General features: G+C 35.8%; 1 protein-coding gene across 1 annotated transcript in view; it reads right to left on the bottom strand.

The window, feature by feature from the left end:
* Nucleotides 1-19,012, bottom strand: part of ATRNL1 (attractin like 1) — an 810,828-nt gene that overhangs the window by 389,953 nt on the left and 401,863 nt on the right. The window contains exon 26 of the mRNA XM_044240595.1: nt 5,289-5,367. Coding sequence (XP_044096530.1) covers nt 5,289-5,367 — 79 coding nt within the window. The remainder of the gene's footprint in view (nt 1-5,288; nt 5,368-19,012) is intronic.

The raw sequence follows: 19,012 nt of genomic DNA, 5'->3' as shown, positions 1-19,012 counted from the left end.
CTCTCTCCTCTGTCTGTCAGATAAATAACAAAATCTTTAAAAAAAAAAATGTTCACCAGTTAGAGTTGTTTGTCAGCTATGGTTATAAGTCCATGGAGCTCCTTTTACTGTTACTCTGGAAGGCATCGCCTCTTGTTCTCTTTTAATCACACTTCAGTTGAGCTTTCATAGCTATTGATCCATTAAAATTGCTCTTGCCAGGGTCACAAACGACTTCCAGGTAGTTAAATCCAATGCTCAATTTTTAGCTACAATTTTGCTTTGCCCATCAGCGGCCTATGAGACACTTGAAAACTCTTTTCTCTTCTACAATGTTTCCTCAGCTTCTGAGAACCCACATTGACTAGCTATTCTCCAACTTCATAGTATTCTTTGCTGATTTTCTCTTCTCTCTATCATCTTGAATGTCTTAGTCAGCTCAGGCTGCTACAACAAAATACCATAAACGGAATGACTTAAGCAGGAGGCATTTACTTCTCACAATTCGAAAGGCTAAACCTTAGGGGCCCTGTGTGGCTCAGTCGGTTAAGGCACGGACTCTTGGTTTGGGCTCAGGTCATGACATCAGAGTCATGAGACTGAGCCCGGGTGGAGCCCCACCCAGCTTGGTGCTCAGCTGAGAGTCCACATGAGAGTCTTTCTCTCCCTTGGCCCATCCCGACCCCACCATGATCACATTATCAAATATATAAATAAATCAATCTTTTCTTAATAAAATAAATAACCTCACATTTGCCTATAATATCTATTAGTCTATGGATTTTGCAGTTGGCCTTCTTTAAAAGATTTATTTATTTATTTAAGAGAGAAAGCTCGAGTGTGCACACACACAAGTACATGCACAAATGGGGAGGGGACAGAAAGAGGGAGACAAGTAGACTCCCTGTTGACCTCTGAGCCCAAAACAGGCTTGATCCCAGGACCCTGAGATCATGATCTGAGCCAAAATCAGGAGTTGGGCACTTAACCAACTGAGCCACCCAGGTGCCCCTAGATTTTTCTTTTTTAAAGAGAGAGACAAGCATGTAGGCTCCTGCACAAGTAGTTGGGGACGGGGGTGGAGACAGACGAGAGAGAGAGAGAGAATCTTAAGGGGGCTCCACACCCAGTGAGGAGCCAGAGGCAGGGCTCCAGCCCAGGATGGATCTCATGACCTGGGCCAAAGTCAAATGTTAGAACCTTAACCAACTGAACCACCACAGCACCCCTGCAGTTAGATTTTAACTGAGGCAAACTATAATTAAACTACTCAAAATGTGGGAAAAAATGTCTTCAACTCAAAAGAAATAAATTCTTGTAACTATTAAGATATGCAGGATATTTTAACTCACCTTAGTCAAACATAAGATTAAATATCTTCAATGCAAGCAGTAATTATAACATTTGGATGGGTTTGTGCCTTATGATACTTACTAAAAACTCAAATTTCACTTTAAAAAGGAAGATTATTAAACATGACAATATTTCAATAGACTCCTTTTAATGTATACTTGCTCCTAACAAATATTTTTGTAATCTAATGACTATTTATCTAAAATTAAATGTAACATTGAAATAAAATGGTATAATACCTCTATAATAAGCACAAACTATAAAAAATGAATTTAACTTCTAGTTAAATATTTCCACTTATCAATATCCACTTATTTTTTCCATCCATCCACATTAAAATGTTCATATTCTTAATAGGGTATCATAGAAATGAATGTGAAGTTCCTATATGAAGAGGTATATTTAAATGAAAGTCCTTTGTAGTTGTGTTTTTAAGAGCCCCTAAGTTGTCAGGAGTGTTATCCAAAAAGTGTTACATCAATAATAGGCTTCAATTACTAAAATTACACCACAAAACAGTATAGATGTGTTTATGAGAAACCAAAGCGTGAAACAGGTTCTTTTTAAAAAAGCAACATGACTGGTTGGATTCAACAATATATATTAAAAAATCCAAAGATTTTTTTTTTTCATTTTAAACCAGTCCTAATATTTAGAAAAGCAAATAGTATAATTCCTCTAACAAAAATCACAGAAATATTAAAAAAGGAGAATCCTTTAAATAATTTTCATATACTGTTTCAAATAAATTGCCCTTGTACTAATCATAGGGGTCCTCTGAGGTTTATAATAGTTGATGTCTTAATGTTAGAGGAAGTGACATATCACATAAAGAAAACATACTGGATCTTTCCTTTTTGGGACTATCTGTGTTAACCTAGTACTTAAAAGTGAATAAAGAGATCAAATAAAAACACATCTTTACCTACATCCAAATAAAGTCTACAAATGGGGTTGTTATATTAGCTACAACTACTGTAGTTAAAAGTCTTTGGACATTTAAAACCAAAATGAAAATTTTTTTTTTTTTTTTTGAAAAAACAATATTAGGTTATTAACACCATTAAGTTATAGTAATCTATTCTGGACAGCTTTAATTTTATTTTTTATTTTTTTAAATTTTTTTCCAATTTATTTATTTTCAGAAAAACAGTATTCATTATTTTTTCACCACACCCTGTGCTCCATGCAAGCTGTGCCCTCTATAATACCCACCACCTGGTACCCCAACCTCCCACCCCCCCCCGCCACTTCAAACCCCTCAGATTGTTTTTCAGAGTCCATAGTCTCTCATGGTTCACCTCCCCTTCCAATTTACCCAAAAGCACATACCCTCCCCAATGTCCATAACCCTACCCCCCTTCTCCCAACCCCCCTCCCCCCAGCAACCCACAGTTTGTTTCGTGAGATTAAGAGTCACTTATGGTTTGTCTCCCTCCCTATCCCATCTTGTTTCATGGATTCTTCTCTGAAAATCTTTTAATAATACAAAATTATTATCTAATAACTGATCTGTAAGTCATCAAAATAGCATCTCGACTTGGGCATCAATATATGGATAGTTTCCATGACATTTAGAGCTCTGTATTCAAAAGATTAATAAAATTATATTTGAGAAAACACCTCACAATATTTTTTAAATGATATTATAAACATCACATGACATCTCAACAAGATAAATTTTGTACTTCAGTAAGGGTAGCAAATTAAATTCAATCATTATTATAAGACTCACTACCCAGATGAGCTCTAGACAAAGGGATATTATAACAAGGGACTATCAAGAGGACATGGTAATATTTAGGAGCACAGATTAGAAATGGCCCAGTGGTCCTAATCTAAGTTCTCCCTTACCATTTCTCCCTTGTTCTGTCCATGTGCAGCATGTATTTTGAAAGATTTTGACTTTCAATAAAAAGATAAATTAAATTTATATTTTACAATTTAAAGTTTAATATCAGCTTACTAGAACTTCTAATATGCAAAAACAACATTATTTCCTTGAATTGATATAATCCTAACCAAAGCAATTTCTCATCTTGAGAAGTGTGAAAGTTTTACAGGTAAATGAACTATTCAAATTAGTTTTCTCAAATATTTAATACTATTTTTAAACTTTAGTTGTTATGTATAAATATTCCTAAATATTCCTAGAGTTTAAGGAATTAGTTTTATAGTACAATCCCTTCTCATTATAGGAAAGGAAATTCAATTAGGACACTTAACCATTTTCAGAAACTTGTTAATGACAGAGTCATATACTGATCTTTTCACAATGCTACATTTATATAGTTGCATTCTATAAACTTTAGAAATCAGATATTTAAACAGTGTTAGTCATAATGAGGTCAGAACCCAAGCTACCTGATTGATCCTGACTTCTTTTCTAATGATTAGAAGCATAAACTGTCATTTGGCCTATGCCATTATAGAAGGCCTTCACATTGCCTGCCTACCAATTGTTTTTACTTCCAGAATCCGTAATTTCATCTAACAGATGGTTTAACATGTGTAGAAGACTCCACACAGAATTCTACTTCTTGTCAAATATTTATGTATTTATATTTAATAAGATCCTTTCAACTGGATTACTTTATGATAGAGTCATACCAAGTATATTCTTACTGATGTTGCATTGGCCATATACTGAAAATCAGACAGAGATGACTGAGATGAATTATTTATTTCTGGGGGAGAGCTGTCAAGTTGGCAAACATATTATAGGCACACACTGAGTTTTCATGGATGTTTGAAAACCGAAGAATAATTAAGAACAATTCATCTCAAAAAAAAAAAAAAAGAACAATTCATCTCATTCACTAATTATATAGCTTAGAATATTCTGCATTAGTTTTAAATCTTCAAATATAATATTTTGTATGTGGAGAAAAAGATGGTAAGCAATTATACTACTGCTTCATACTGTTGCACAAAATTATATATAGAAAATATACCACAAAATGCAACAGCAAATAGAATACTTTTAATACTAATAACAGTATGGTAATATTAATACTCATAGACTATAATACTAATAAAAACAGAAACATGCTTTTTCATTACATAAGTATAGAACAATAAATCTACTGCACATTTATACTCCCAGATTATTATATTGTTTTGTTCCTTTCAATTGACTAATATATACAAAGTTATGAAACTATCTAATATATTTATATCATTAGTTATTCTGCAAGACTACTACAGTTTTTTATGAATTTTAGGATTAGAGGGAACATAAATGATTAATTCTGACACAGAGATGTATCAGATTGAGGTGCACTTCAACATACTTGAATTACCAGATAATCATGAAATAGTAAAGATTTGGTTACTTAAAAAAATCTAGGCGGTAAAAGCCAAAAATAAATATTTATCACTGAGAATTTTCTTTTAAATTATAACAGAGATACTTATGAAAATAAATTGTTTTTATAACTACCTAAAGAGATTGCAAATCATTTAATCAACAGCATTAAGACATAAATTCAATATGAATTCTAATACTATTTAAAATGAAATAACTTTGTAATTAACATTGCAATTAACCAATATTTCTACAGATACTGACTTAAATGACAGGGGTAAAGTTTACTTTAAAGCTTAAAAATTCTAGATCGATTTGTTCAATCTTTTTTTTTTTTAAGATTTTATTTATTTATTTGACAGAGAGAAATCACAAGTAGATGGAGAGTCAGGCAGAGAGAGAGAGGGAAGCAGGCTCCCCACTGAGCAGAGAGCCCGATGCGGGACTTGATCCCAGGACCCTGAGATCATGACCTGAGCTGAAGGCAGCGGCTTAACCCACTGAGCCACCCAGGTGCCCCCGATTTGTTCAATCTTAATGAGTAAGGCTGACTTGAAACTCTGTACGTGAGTGACACAGGTTAATTAAGCAATACAGATTCATGTTTACTCAGGTCTTTAAACAAAAGATTAAGCAATATTACTGATACCTCTCTCCGTCGAGAAGCCCAGCATGTTTGTTTGATCTTCCACACCACTGCAGCTACCAGTAATAAGGATAAAAAACAACTGGAAAATAAAACACAAGTAATTTGTGCTTAATACACTGGAAACATGTAATGAAATATTCAAGAAAATGTACAGAATTTTTTAAATTTATTTTTTATTTTCAGCATAACAGTATTCATTATTTTTCCACCACAACCAGTGCTCCATGCAATCCGTGCCCTCTATAATACCCACCACCTGGTACCCCGACCTCCCACCCCCAACCCCTTCAAAACCTTCAGATTGTTTTTCAGAGTCCATAGTCTCTCATGGTTCACCTCCCCTTCCAATTTCCCCCAACCCCCTTCTCCTCTCTAACTCCCCATATCCTGTACAGAATTTAAAAATATATAGAACTAACCATTCTGCCTTGGTAAATATTTAATTATTTAAAAAATAAATATCCAAAAATGGATAAATTAGCTGTGTTTAAAATGTTCTCAAGTAAAAACAAAGTATACATGTAGAATAATTATTTATATTCTTGTTATACAGTATAGTCTATCTTTAAGATTTTCCCTGTCAGAAGGACTGTGAGTTTATAGCTGTGTTGGTCTTATACGCAACAGAAAGCTATTTAGAATTGCTATTGAGTCATAAAAGCTGGAAATTGTATAAATCTAAATTTCACACAGGTTCATTCATTTTATCTTATTGGTAACTATTTTAGATATGAGAATATTCCAGCATTTCTCAACTGACCCTACTCACCCCCAGGGCACATTTGGCAATGTCTGGAGATGTGTGTGATTATCACAACATTGATGGGGTACAAGTTGCATCAGATGGTAGAGCCAGGGATGCTGCTTTTTACACTATCCTGCAGGGAGTAGGACTGTCCTCAATGACAAAGAACTATCCAGTCCAACATATCAGTCACACTTAAATAGAGAAAACCTAGTATACACTAATGTTTACGCTAAGAAACAATTCAATTACAGTGTTTATACATATTTAGTATAATATGCAACAAGATATAAAAATGCAGGATACTTTCTTAGTAGTGACTTGAGACTAACAAATCTCAAAATACCAGAATCATGTGGATCTGATTCATTGGTTCCAACCATGTACCACTGTTTTCCCTCCCTCTGCTCTGTGGTCACACATTATGCTACGAATAGACCCAGAGATGAGCAAATTCAGTAGTCACTGGTCACTATAAAAAACCTGGTCTTCATCCTTAACTGATAATCTCTGTATTCTTAAATTGATTCACTCGTAAGCTGTGTAAATTTTAGTGCTTTCTATCCTTGTTAATTCTTTAATACACTTTTTCTCCTTGTTTCACTAGAAGATCTTAGAATATCCTTCAATGATGAAAAGGGCAATTCCAGCACCTAACCAATGAGCACTGAACACATTTCAGATACTGTGCCAAATACTTCATTCACATTGATGCATGGGTTTGGTTTTAGAAGAACACTCCCAGACGGAATATATTATTCTTATTTTCAAAAAGAAAAATCCAAGGCTCAGAAAGTTCCAAGTAAGTTGCTGATAGTCACAAAGCGAGTGAGTGGTAGAGTCAAAGTTCAAATCCAGCTTTTAAGCCTGAAACTCTCTCCTCCCCAACTGTTGGGACTCTGATTTTGCATACAAGCTCACAATAGTTGTATTTCCACTTGCATTATCTAATCTGTTATCCGGTATCAAATAAAAAGGATTAAAAAAGGAAAAAAAGTCCATGACCCTAACCTTTTTAACTAGTATGGTGTCTTTGGGGTTTTTTTTTTTTAAAGATTTTATTTATTTGTCAGAGAGAGAGAGGCCGAGAGAGCGAGCACAGGCAGACAGAATGGGAGGCAGAGGCAGAGGGAGAAGCAGGCTTCCCGCTGAGCAAGAAGCCCGATGTGGGACTCGATCCCAGGACGCCGGGATCATGACCCGAGCCAAAGGCAGCCACTCAACCAACTGAACCACCCAGGTGTCCCTCTTTGGGGTTTTTTAATAATTATCTCCACCCCCTAATATTTATAAACTCTTTCTTTTTACTTCATCTTAATTTAGATTTCCAAAAGTACCCAAGTCCCATTATCTCCTGAAAAATAGAAACAACAGCCTTATATTATTGAGCCCATTGCTTCCTCTAATTTATCAAGCAAGTATTCAATGCAGCCACCTCCATGTCAACTTCCTCACAACCTAGTCCTATTCAACCCCTAGCAATGTAGCATCTGGCTTATATACACATAAAGTTGTTAGCATTAGTAATGATCAATGTTTATAAAATACGCAGCATTTTAGAGGATACTTTCCTCACCCTGACTTTCTACATATTAAATAAACTGGTCTTTTCTCTATTAACAGACTCCCACTTTTTAATTGATAATATTAGACATCCGTTCTTTAAAACTGTCTTAAAACTATTTCCTTTTTAAAAATTTTTATTTAAATTCCAGTTAGTTAACCTACAGTGTAATATTAGTTTCAGGTGTACAATTTATTAATTCAACACTTACATACAACACCCAGTGCTCATCACAGCAAGTGCCGTCCTTAATCCCCATTGCCTATTTAACCCATCCCCTCCCATCCACCTCCGCTCTGCTCACCACAGTTTATTCTTGGTTGTTAAGAATCCGTTCTTGGATTTGTCTCTCTCTTTTTCCCCCTATGATTACTGTTTTGATTCTTAAATTCCACATATGAGTGAAATCATATGGTACTTGTCATTCTCTGAGTTATCTCCCTTAGCGTAATACTCTCTACCTCCATCCACATCACTGAAAATGGTAAGATTTCATTCTTTTTTATAGCTAAGTAATATTACATTATATATATGTATTCTGTATACACACATACATATATCACATCCTCTTTATCCATTCATCAGTCAATGGTCATTTGGGCTCTTTGCATAATTTGGCTATTGCAGATGATGTTGCTCTAAACATTGGTGCATGTATCCCTTCAACTTAGTATTTTTGTATTTAGTATTTTTGTATTCTTTGTATAAATACCTAGTAGTGCAACTGCTTCCTCATAGGACAGTTCGATTTTTAACTTTCTGTGGAACCTTCATACTGTTTTCCACAGAGCCTGTACCACTTTGCATTTCCACCAACAGTGTAAGAGGGTTCCCATTTCTCCACACCTTCATCAACACTTGTTGTTTCTTGTGTTGTTAATTTTAGCCAATCTCACTGGCGTAAGGTGATATCTCATTGTAGTTTTGATCTGCATTTCCCTGATGATGAGTGCTGTGGAGCATCTTTTCATGTATCTGTTGGCCGTCTGTTCATCTCCTTTGGAAAAATACCAATTCATTTCTTCTGCCCATTCTTTAATTCAATTATTTATTGTTTGGGTGTTGAGTTTTATTAGATCTTCATATATGTTGGATATTAACCCTTTATCGGATATGTCACTTGCAAATATCTTCTCCTATGCAGTGGTTTTTTGATTATTTCCTTCCCTGTACAGAAGCTTTTCATTTTAATGAAATCCCAATAGTTTATTTTTGCTTTTGTTTCCCTTGACTCAGGAAACATATATAGTAAGAAATTGCTATAGCCATGTCAAAGACATTACTATCTGTAATATCCTCTAAGATTATGACGTTTTCTTATCTCATACTTAGGTCTTTAATCCACTTTGAATTTACTGTTGTGTTTCTGTATGGAAATGGTCCAGAATGTTTCATTCTTCTGCATGTTGCTGTCCAGTCTTCCCAGCACCATTTGTTAAAGAGACCCTTTTTCCCTTGGATATGCTTTCCTGTTTTGTCAAAGATTAACTGACCATATAGTTGTGGGTTCACTTCTGGGTTTTCTATTCTGTTGCATTGATCTATATGTTTATTTTTGTGCCAGTATACTACAGCTTTGTTATATAACTTGAGGTATGGAATTGTGATACCTCCAGCTTTGCTTTTCTTTTTCAAGTTTGCTTCGGCTATTTGAGGTCTTTTGTGGTTCCATGCAAATTTTAGGACTGTAGTAGCTCTGTGAAAAATGCTGTTGGTATTTTGATAGGAACTGTATTAAAAGTGTAGATTGCTTTCAGTAATACCGACACTTTAACATATTTGTTCTTCAAATCCATGAGCATGGAATGTTTTTCCATTTCTTTGTGTTATCTTCAATACCTTTCATAAGTGTTTTATAGTTTTCAGAGTACTTTGGTTAGGTTTATTCCTGGGTATCTTACAGTTTAGGGACAATTATAAATAGGATGGATTCCTTGATTTCTCTTTCTGCTGCTTTATTTTGGTGTATCAAAATTCAGGTATGCATTTGATTGATTTTGTAGCCTACAACTTTATTGTATTTGTATATCAGTTCTAGAAGTTTTTTGGTGCCATCTTTAGGGTTGTCTATACAGAACATCATGTCATCTGCAAATAGGGAAAGTCTGACTTCTTCCTTGCTGATTTGGCTCCTTTTTATTTCTTTTTGTTCTCTGATTACTGTGGCTAGGACTCCACTACTATATTAAATAACAATAGTGAGAGTGGACCCTCTTGTTTTATTCCTGACTGTAGAGGAAAAGCTCTCAGTTTTTCCTCATTGAGCATATTAATTATGGGTTTTTCACATACAGCCTTCATGATGTTGAGGTATGTTCCCTCTATCCCTACTTTGTTGAAGGTTTTTATCATAAATGGATGCTGTACTTAGTCAAATGCTTTTTCTGAATCTATTGAAAGGATCATAGGGTTCTTAATTCTTTTTTATTAATGTGGTGTATCACATTGATTGATTTGCAAATATTGAACCACATCTTCAGTCCAGGAGTACATCCCACTTGATCATGGTGATTGATTCTTTTAATGTACTTGTTGGATTTGATTTGCTAGTATTATATTGAGAATTCTGGCATCCATGTTCATCAGAGATATTCGCTTATAGTTCTCTTTTTTTGTGATGTCTTTATCTGGTTTTGGTATCAGGGTAATGCTGGCCTCATAGAATGAATTTGGAAATTTTCCTTTTCTATTTTTTGAAATAGTTTGAGAAGAATAGGTATTAACTCTTTTTTAAAATCTCTGGTTAAATTTGCCTGTGGAGCCATCTGGCCCTGGACTTTTGATTGTTGAAAGATTTTTTTATTACTGATTCAATTTCTTTGCTGGTTGGGCTGTTCAAGTTTTCTATTTCTTCCTATTTCAATTTTGGTAGTTTATATGTTTCTAGGAATTAATCCATTTCTTTCAGGTGTCCAGTTTGTTGGCGTATAGTTTTTCTTAATAGTCTCTCATAATTGTTTGTATTTGTGATGTTGGTTGTTATTTCTCTTCTGTCATTTGTGATTTTATTTATTTGGGTCCTTCCACTTTTCCATAAAATTTGCTAGGGTGGTTACCAATTTTATTAATTTTTTTTTCAAAGAAAGTCCTTAATTTTCTTGGTTTCCCTTCATCCTTCCTGACACAGTAGTAGAGGGTCAATGAGGTACATTGCATTCCAGGTTCCCTCTTTTACATTATGGACATTCCCTAAAACCCAGTTCACACCATGTTGTCACCTTCTCTTGCTCTCAGAGAGAATGAGCTCAGTTATCCTCATGGCCTCAACTCTAACCTCAACTGGAATGATTTACAAACCTCTATCATTACACCTGCCCAAAAGAGAGCATCTTATTATTAAAGGTGATCTAAGAGATTTAATTCAGACACCCTCCCAGAAAAGAAATACACAGCACAACTTTGTGATCCTGCCTCTAAACACTCATCTAAACTGAGCAGCTGCTGACTCGCCAGTCACTGCATTCTGCATTCTATTTTTAGCTAGCTCAATCTATAACATTGTTCTTCTATCAAGCTTTCTAACTTTTATCCATACAGTGCTGTTTCCTTCTGTCTTCTGGTTTACACTGAACCGGTGTATTCCTCTTCTATATGCTAAAGCTTCTTTATATATTTGAAAAAGCCTACAGGATTGCCCTTAGTTCACTGGTTCTCAATCAGGAGAGTTTTGTGCTCCAGGGGATATTCAGTAGTCCCTGGAGACATTCTGGTTTCACCATTTGGGGGACATCTAGTGGAATGCTGGTAAATGCCCTACAATACAGAAGCCCAGCCCCCTGCCAGTAACAAAGATTTTCCCAGCTCAATACACCAATCATGGCTTGAAACCCTCTTCCAGTCTGAATCATTACCATTGTGATTACACGTTCCTTCTTACACCCCAGATTAAAACTTTAACTGTTCAAATATGGTACTAGGAATTAATACTTCAGATAAAGACCAAGGATCCATTTACCTGAATTTTGGTCCCATCAACATACTTAAATATTTTAATATAAGAAATGTATCACCTCCAACCTACTGTGCCAAAGCAGAACTCATGATAAACATTCATAATGATTAAAAAAACCTAACATCCATCCAGTAATATGTACCAAGCACTATGTTCTATATTTTACCCGTATTATTTAATTACCACAAACACACATGATATGCTATGTATACTATTATGTACTTATTTAAAAGATAACAAAACTGAGTCATGGCAAACTTATGTAAGTCACCTAAGTGACAAAAGTGTTAAAATTACAAGTCCGCTCTTTCTCCTAACTTCTTTGTTTTACCTCTACTTTTCAGGTAAAATGTAAAAGCATATTCATCTTTAAAATCCCTGTACCGAATCCAACACTAAATCTTACCAACTGTTTCTTTCAAAATACGTGTAATAATAGACAATAATACTACACACATCAAAATTCATTTACGTTTAGTAATTAAATACAACTTAAGTACCAAAATGCATTTTTTTCAATAATCTGTAATTCACAGTAGATCCTCCAAAACAGTTACATGCATGATAACAATTCAGTTCAAGCTGCTGAAGACTGGTTTAATTTTTCCATGAGGAATCTAAATTCTTTGTGATCTAAACATCATGACTCAACTAAAAAGTGTCATCTTTATAATGATGCAAAATGCCCAATATAATATTTTGTTTATAATTTCACCTTCTTGTGAAGTGGAGACATACACTTCAGGGGTTTGCAGCAAATGCTTTCTACATTAATTCATATTATGTTATCAGTAAAAGTAAGAGAAACCATCATGATGCAAACAAGTAGGCAAAATCGAAAAATAGTCAAAAAACATTCTTCTACTAAAATTTTAATAATCTCCAATAAATATTAAAAACCCAGGAAAATATATCTCAGTTCCTGGCACATAGTAGTTGTCATTAAGGCTTTGTTAAATGAATGGAACTAGTTCTTTAACTGATTTTAAAAAACTATTAATTGTTTCTGACATTAGATGTCCTATTTGGCAATTTTACCCTTTTTATCAAGGTAATGTTTATAAATGCTTTTAATTCCTAATAAACCAAACTGCAAATAAAAGTTACAGTTCTTTTTTAAAAATCTACCTAAAACAGAACCAGTTTATTGAGAACGCTTGTTTTATTAAACAGCAAAAAACTAAAAACACCTAACAAATTTACCCAATATTGTTGAAAACTCATCCTTTTGTGACTACCAGAAAATCCCAGTCCCTACTGACAATCCTGGAAAGCAGTGCCCTGCACACCACCCTGTTCTTTCCACTGGTTCCCATTATGCCCAATGGACGCCGGGTGAGAAATAAACTGTTATTCAATAAAGTGACTAAGATTTCTGGGCTTATCTGTTTAATAAGTTTTCCCTAATATATTTCTTAAGTCAAAAGTCTTAATAGGCAACATCAAGCATTAACATCCTTTAATCCACTATGTGGCACTTTTGTCAGAGAAAAACTAGTTTCACAACTTTCTTTCATATTTTTTATATCATATTCTACAATAGCTCCTATTGCTCCTTCAAACAGATATGGGTTGGGGGGCATGCAGGAATAATCGGGCTTTCATTTTTTAATAAAGTCTGCTGTATAATAATGCCAGAAGATCTGAAAGGTTCAATACCCTTTAGTAAAATACTCCTAATGGAAATAGAAAAAAACAGAAAAGAAAAGAAATATTTAAAAAAGCAAGTACATGAGCTGCAGGGATTAAAAAAAAAAAAAAGGAAAGCACAGGAACTTAGGGAGAGATATTTCAATAATTTGATTTTAACCTTCATAAAATGGTCATTATGGAAAGGATTCTTAATATGAAAAACCATGGAACTCATTAGGTATTCTCATTTAGTGAAAATTAAAAAGAATTCAATAAAGGTAACACAGTGTGGTATAAGGTTATATTGTAAAGCAGGTTTCTAGTGACAAAGAAATATCCTCTGGTGGTAATCTAGTTGGCCAAATGCAAAAAGAGATAATATTGTCACTATTTTATAGCAATTTGAGGTTAATTGATCATAAAATTCAAGTCTTAAATACATATTTTAAAAGATAGTTTAGGCATATTAATCTTTTATTTCACTGAAGAATGTTACAAACCAGGGAATTGTATTGAAATATAGAAACATATTATTTTAAAAGGTAATTTACCTCCTAATAATTGCTATTCCAAAAAATATCTTTTAAGGGTTTAAAAATACCTTCCTAACACTTGGGGATGTCTTTTTTCTTACCAACTCTAATAATAACAAAATAAATTGCCAACTTAGAATACAATAAAAACTGCATTTTTAAAATTTGTTTCAGTTATTAAGTTGGGAATGATGAAAAATCAACAAAGCCTAGTGGGTAAAAGTGGAAAAGCAATATGTTGTCATAAACTTTTCTTGAGGACTGTTAAAGCAAGAATTAACTATACCTTTGGATACACTGTCAATTAAAATGATTTCAAGGGCAAGAGACAGAAATCCATCACAAAACAGTATAAAAAGTATTGGGACTAAATGGATTTCATACTCCCTGCTATGAAATAAATTGTATTACCCCAAAATTCCTATGCAGAAGACCAACATCCAAGGTGACTATATTTAGCGATAGGAAATTTAGGAGGTAATCAGGTTAAATGGGGTCATAAGGTGGGACCCTGATCCAAGAGGATCATTCTAGAAGAAGAGACCCCAGCGGGCTCTCAAGCTCTATTTCTTCCTTCCCTTTTTCTTTTTCTCTTTCTTTCTACCTTCCTTCATTTCTTTTCCTTCTTTTCTACCTTCCTACCTTCCTATCTACCTTCCTTTCTTCCTTTTTTCTTCCCTCCCTCCGCCCTTCCCTTCCTTCCTTCTCTTTCTCTCCTCCCTTCTCTACCTCCTTGCCTCCCTCCCACTCTCTCTTCTTCCGGTGAGCACAAACTAAGGAAAGGCCATATGAACACACGCAAGAAAGTGGCCATCTGCAAACCAACAGAGAAAGCATCAGAAACCAACCATGCCAGCATCCTGGTTATGGATTTTCCAGCCTCCAGAATGGTGAGATAATGAATTTCTGTTGTCTAAGCCACTAGTCTATTGTATTGTGTTATGGCAGCATGAACAGAGGCAGACTTCAGTACCATGAAGTAGGTGTTGCTGTAACAAAAAACCTATAAATGTGGAAGCAGCTTTGGAACTGAGTAATGAGTAGAGCTTGGGAAAATTTTGAGGATCTAAAGAAAGCCTAGATTGCTGTGAAGAGACTGTTTGAAGAAACATGGATATTAAAGGCAATCTGGTTTCAGCTCTGAAAGAATCAAGAACAGCTAGAGAGAAAGTCTCTATCTTTTTAGATAATACACAAATAATCACAAACAGAATGTTGATATACATATGGATGTTAAAAACCATTCTGGTGAAGTCGCAGATGTAAATGAGAAACAGGTTAATGGAAACTGTAAGAAAGGTCATTCCTGTTATTATTATTTTTAAAGATTTATTTATTTAAGAGAAAGAGAGAGTGCAAGTGTATGCCCATGAGTGGGGGAGGAGTGAGGGGGGGAGAGAATCTCGAGGATACTCCCACTGAATACAGAGCCCCAGGTGGGACTGAATACCGGGACATTGAGATCATGACCTGAGCTGAAATCAAGAGTCAGACACTCAACCAACTGAGCCACCCGGGCACCCTGTGCCCATCCCTGTTATAAAATGGCAAAGAAGGGTGGCTCGGGTGGTAAGAGTCTGCTTCTGGGATTGAGTCCCTTACTGGGTTCCCTGCTCAGTGGGAGCCTGCTTCCCCCTTTCCTACTCCTCTGTCTTGTGTTCCCGCTCTAGTTATCTCTCTGTCTTTAAAAATAAATAAATAAATACATACATACATAAATAAATAAAATGGCAAAGAACTTGGCTGAATTGTGTTCTAGTGTTATCTGGATGATAGAACTTGAAAGCTATAAAACTCTAAATTTAGCAGAGAATATTTCTAAGCAAAGAATTGAAGATGTAGTTTTGGACCTCATTCCGGCTTATAGCTAAGTGCAAGAGGAGAGATGATTTGAACAAGGACTTGTTTACCACAAAGGAACCAGAACCTGGAGATTTGGAAAACTCTGCCAACCCATATCGCAAAAGCTGAGAAGTCCTGTTCTGAAGATAACACAAAGGATGTGGATGAGCAATGATTTATAACGAGGAGCTCATGGGTATGATGTGGGGATTTAATTAGTCATCTCCACAGAATCAGGAATAGAGATGGGATTATACCAGCAGAGACACTGTGAGTTTAAAGGGGGCAGAGAAAGCAAGACAAGATGAAAAAAGGCTGTCAGGCTTCTTGGGATTCTACGGGACAGAACCATAATGCTATTCAGTTAGGAACATGCTTTATCCTTTAAGTAAAGGAAGTAACCCTGAAGTTAAGTCAGAGATTATAAGGGCAAGACTGGTTCCACCTATGGTTTGGGGGGCCAAGATGCCACTAACCAGTGTCTTGGCGACAAAGCTGCAGCACAGTGCTGCAAGGTCAGGGCCACCTCGTCATGCTAAAAGGGCAGGGACACTCGGTAGACCTGTGTGGTGCTGCTGCCACCCCAGTGGACCTGGAGGTAGGGCACAGAACCAAAGAGGATTATTTTCAAATCTTTAAGATCTGATGGAATTTGCCTTCTAGGTTTTAGACTTGCTTAGGAGCAGTTACCTCTTTCTTCTTCAGATAACCCCCTCATGAACTGAAAATATCTATGCTATGCCTGCACCACCATGGTATTTTGGAAACATTTAAGTTCTCTGGTTCCACAGTTGACAGGTAGAGAAAATGTTGCCTCAGGATGAATTATATCCTAAATTTCAGCCATATCTGATCTAGATGGTGTTTATTTTTTTTTTAAGATTTTATATATTTATTTGACAGAGAGAGACGTCCAGAGAGGGAATACAAGCAGAATGGGGAGAAGGGTGGGAGAGGGAGAAGTGGGCTTCCTGCTGAGCGGGGAGCCCAATGCAGAGCCCGATGCAGTGGGGCTCCATGTGGGGCTCCATGCGAAGCTCATCATGACCTGAGCCGAAGGCAGATGCCCAACAACTGAGCCACCCAGGCGTCCCTGATCTAGAAGGTGTTTAGATGAGACTTCAAACTCTAGAGTTGCTCCTAGAATGAGTTAAGGCTTTTGAGATTGTTGGGATAAAATGAATGCATTTGTCATGTAAAAAGAACATGATCACGGGAGGCCAGAGGCAGAATGCAATGGACAAATTATGTTCCTGCAAAACTTGTACGTTGAATCCCTTAACCCAAATGCAATTATATTTGAAAATAGGGACTATGAGTTGTGATTAAAGTTAAATGAGGTCATAAAGATGGAACCCTGAGCCAACAGATTTAGTGTCCTTACCAAAAGAGACCTCAGAGAGCCTGTACTCTCTCTCTCCATGTACATGCACTGGGGAAAGACGATGTGAACACAGAGCAAAAAGACAGCCATCTGCAAATCAAGAATTCTCAAAACAGAAACCAACAATGCTAGCACTCAAATCCTGGATTCTCCAGCGTGCAGGACTGTAAGATTAAAAAATTTCTATTGTTAAAGCCATTCGGTCTGTGGTATGACAGACCAAGCAGACCAAAGCACTCCCCAAAGTCAAAAGGAAGAATAACTCCCAGGTTTGGACTAATCAGCACCCTAACTACATTGTTCTCTGATTCTCTAAACTATATATTTAGCTGTGTTTCAGCTCTATCCTCAGGCTTGTTTCCCACTTAGGAACAAAAATGGATGCAAGAATTCAGAACTCACATTATATTCCATTATATATGCTCACTCTTCACCTAGAATTTGGCTACTGAAGGCTATCCATAAATGGGTTTTAGCCCACCCATGAAGCTAGTGAGGGATCAATCCCGCCCAAATAAAATCACTGCTGTATAGCCATATGTAAGAAGTTAAATTAAGCCTGAGAAATAATCCATAAAATCAATTTCAGATACCATTTATGTAAAATTCATAGGAAAATACCCAAATGAGCCTCCTCCAAACTACTAACACATTTACAAATCTACAAAGCATCTTTGATAACTCTTCAATCCTTCAAATATTTTACAAAAAGTACAGTGCTCTCAAGCCTCCCTGGCAAGATAATAAAAGGACAAACAACATCTAATATGGAAGATCTTCCTAGTTAACTCCTCCTACTACAAATAACCTACCTAGATAATATCTTAATCTTCTAAATTTTCAAAAAAACATGATAAAGATCATTGTATACAATGCTCCTTTCTAAACTCAATCTTTATTTAAGGCATACCTTTTTGAAATCACATAGTTAGAAAGAATGTTTTAATTATAAAATTTCCTTAATAGTTTAAAAGTAGGAAATGCTCTTTTTAAAAACTTTCCCAGAACATCAATACATAATACACACAGAGAAATCACAAGCATTCAGCTCAACAAATTATCCAAAGATAATATACCCATGTAACTAACACCCCAATAAAGAAATAGCAATTCACCCACTCCTTCCTCCTCAAAGGTAGCTAACATGTTGATTTTTAACACTATAGTTTGCTTCTACATATTTCTGAACTTCATACAAGTGAAATCCTATAGTATTTAGCCTTTTTTGTTTTTGACTTCTTTTGTTCAACACTATGTTTTCTTTTTAATCTATTATGTTAATTCTTTTTTAAAAAATTTTTTATTTTTTATACACATATATTTTAATCCCCAGGGGTACAGGTCTGTGAATCGCCAGGTTTACACACTTCATAGCACTCACCAAAGCAATACCCTCCCCTATGTCCATAACCCCAGCCCCCTTCTCCCAACCCCCCTCCCCCCAGCAACCCACAGTTTGTTTTGTGAGATTAAGAGTCACTTATGGTTTGTCTCCCTCCCAATCCCATCCTGTTTCATTTATTCTTCTCCTACCGACTTAAGCCCCCATGTTGCATCACCACTTTCTCATATCAGGGAGATCATATGACAGTTGTCTTTCTCCGCTTGACTTATTTCGCTGAGCATGATACGCTCTAGTTCCATCCATGTTGTCGCAAATGGCAAGATTTCATTTCTTTTGATGGCTGCATAGTATTCCATTGTGTATATATACCACATCTTCTTGATCCATTCATCTGTTGATGGACATCTAGGTTCTTTCCATAGTTTGGCTATTGTGGACATTGCTACTATAAACATTCAGGTGCACGTGACCCTTTGGATCACTACGTTTGTATCTTTAGGGTAAATACCCAGTAGTGCAATTGCTGGGTCATGGGGCAGTTCTATTTTCAACATTTTGAGGAACCTCCATGCTGTTTTCCAGAGTGGTTGCACCAGCTTCCATTCCCACCAACAGTGTAGGATGGTTCCCCTTTCTCCGCATCCTTGCCAGCATCTGTCATTTCCTGACCTGTTGATTTTAGCCATTCTGACTGGTGTGAGGTGATATCTCATTGTGGTTTTGATTT

The sequence above is a fragment of the Neovison vison genome, chromosome 2 (genome assembly GCF_020171115.1).
Source record: "Neovison vison isolate M4711 chromosome 2, ASM_NN_V1, whole genome shotgun sequence".
Lineage (NCBI taxonomy): Eukaryota > Metazoa > Chordata > Mammalia > Carnivora > Mustelidae > Neogale > Neogale vison.
Note: the sequence above shows the minus strand (reverse complement) of the source record. Positions and strands in the feature narration are given on the sequence as shown.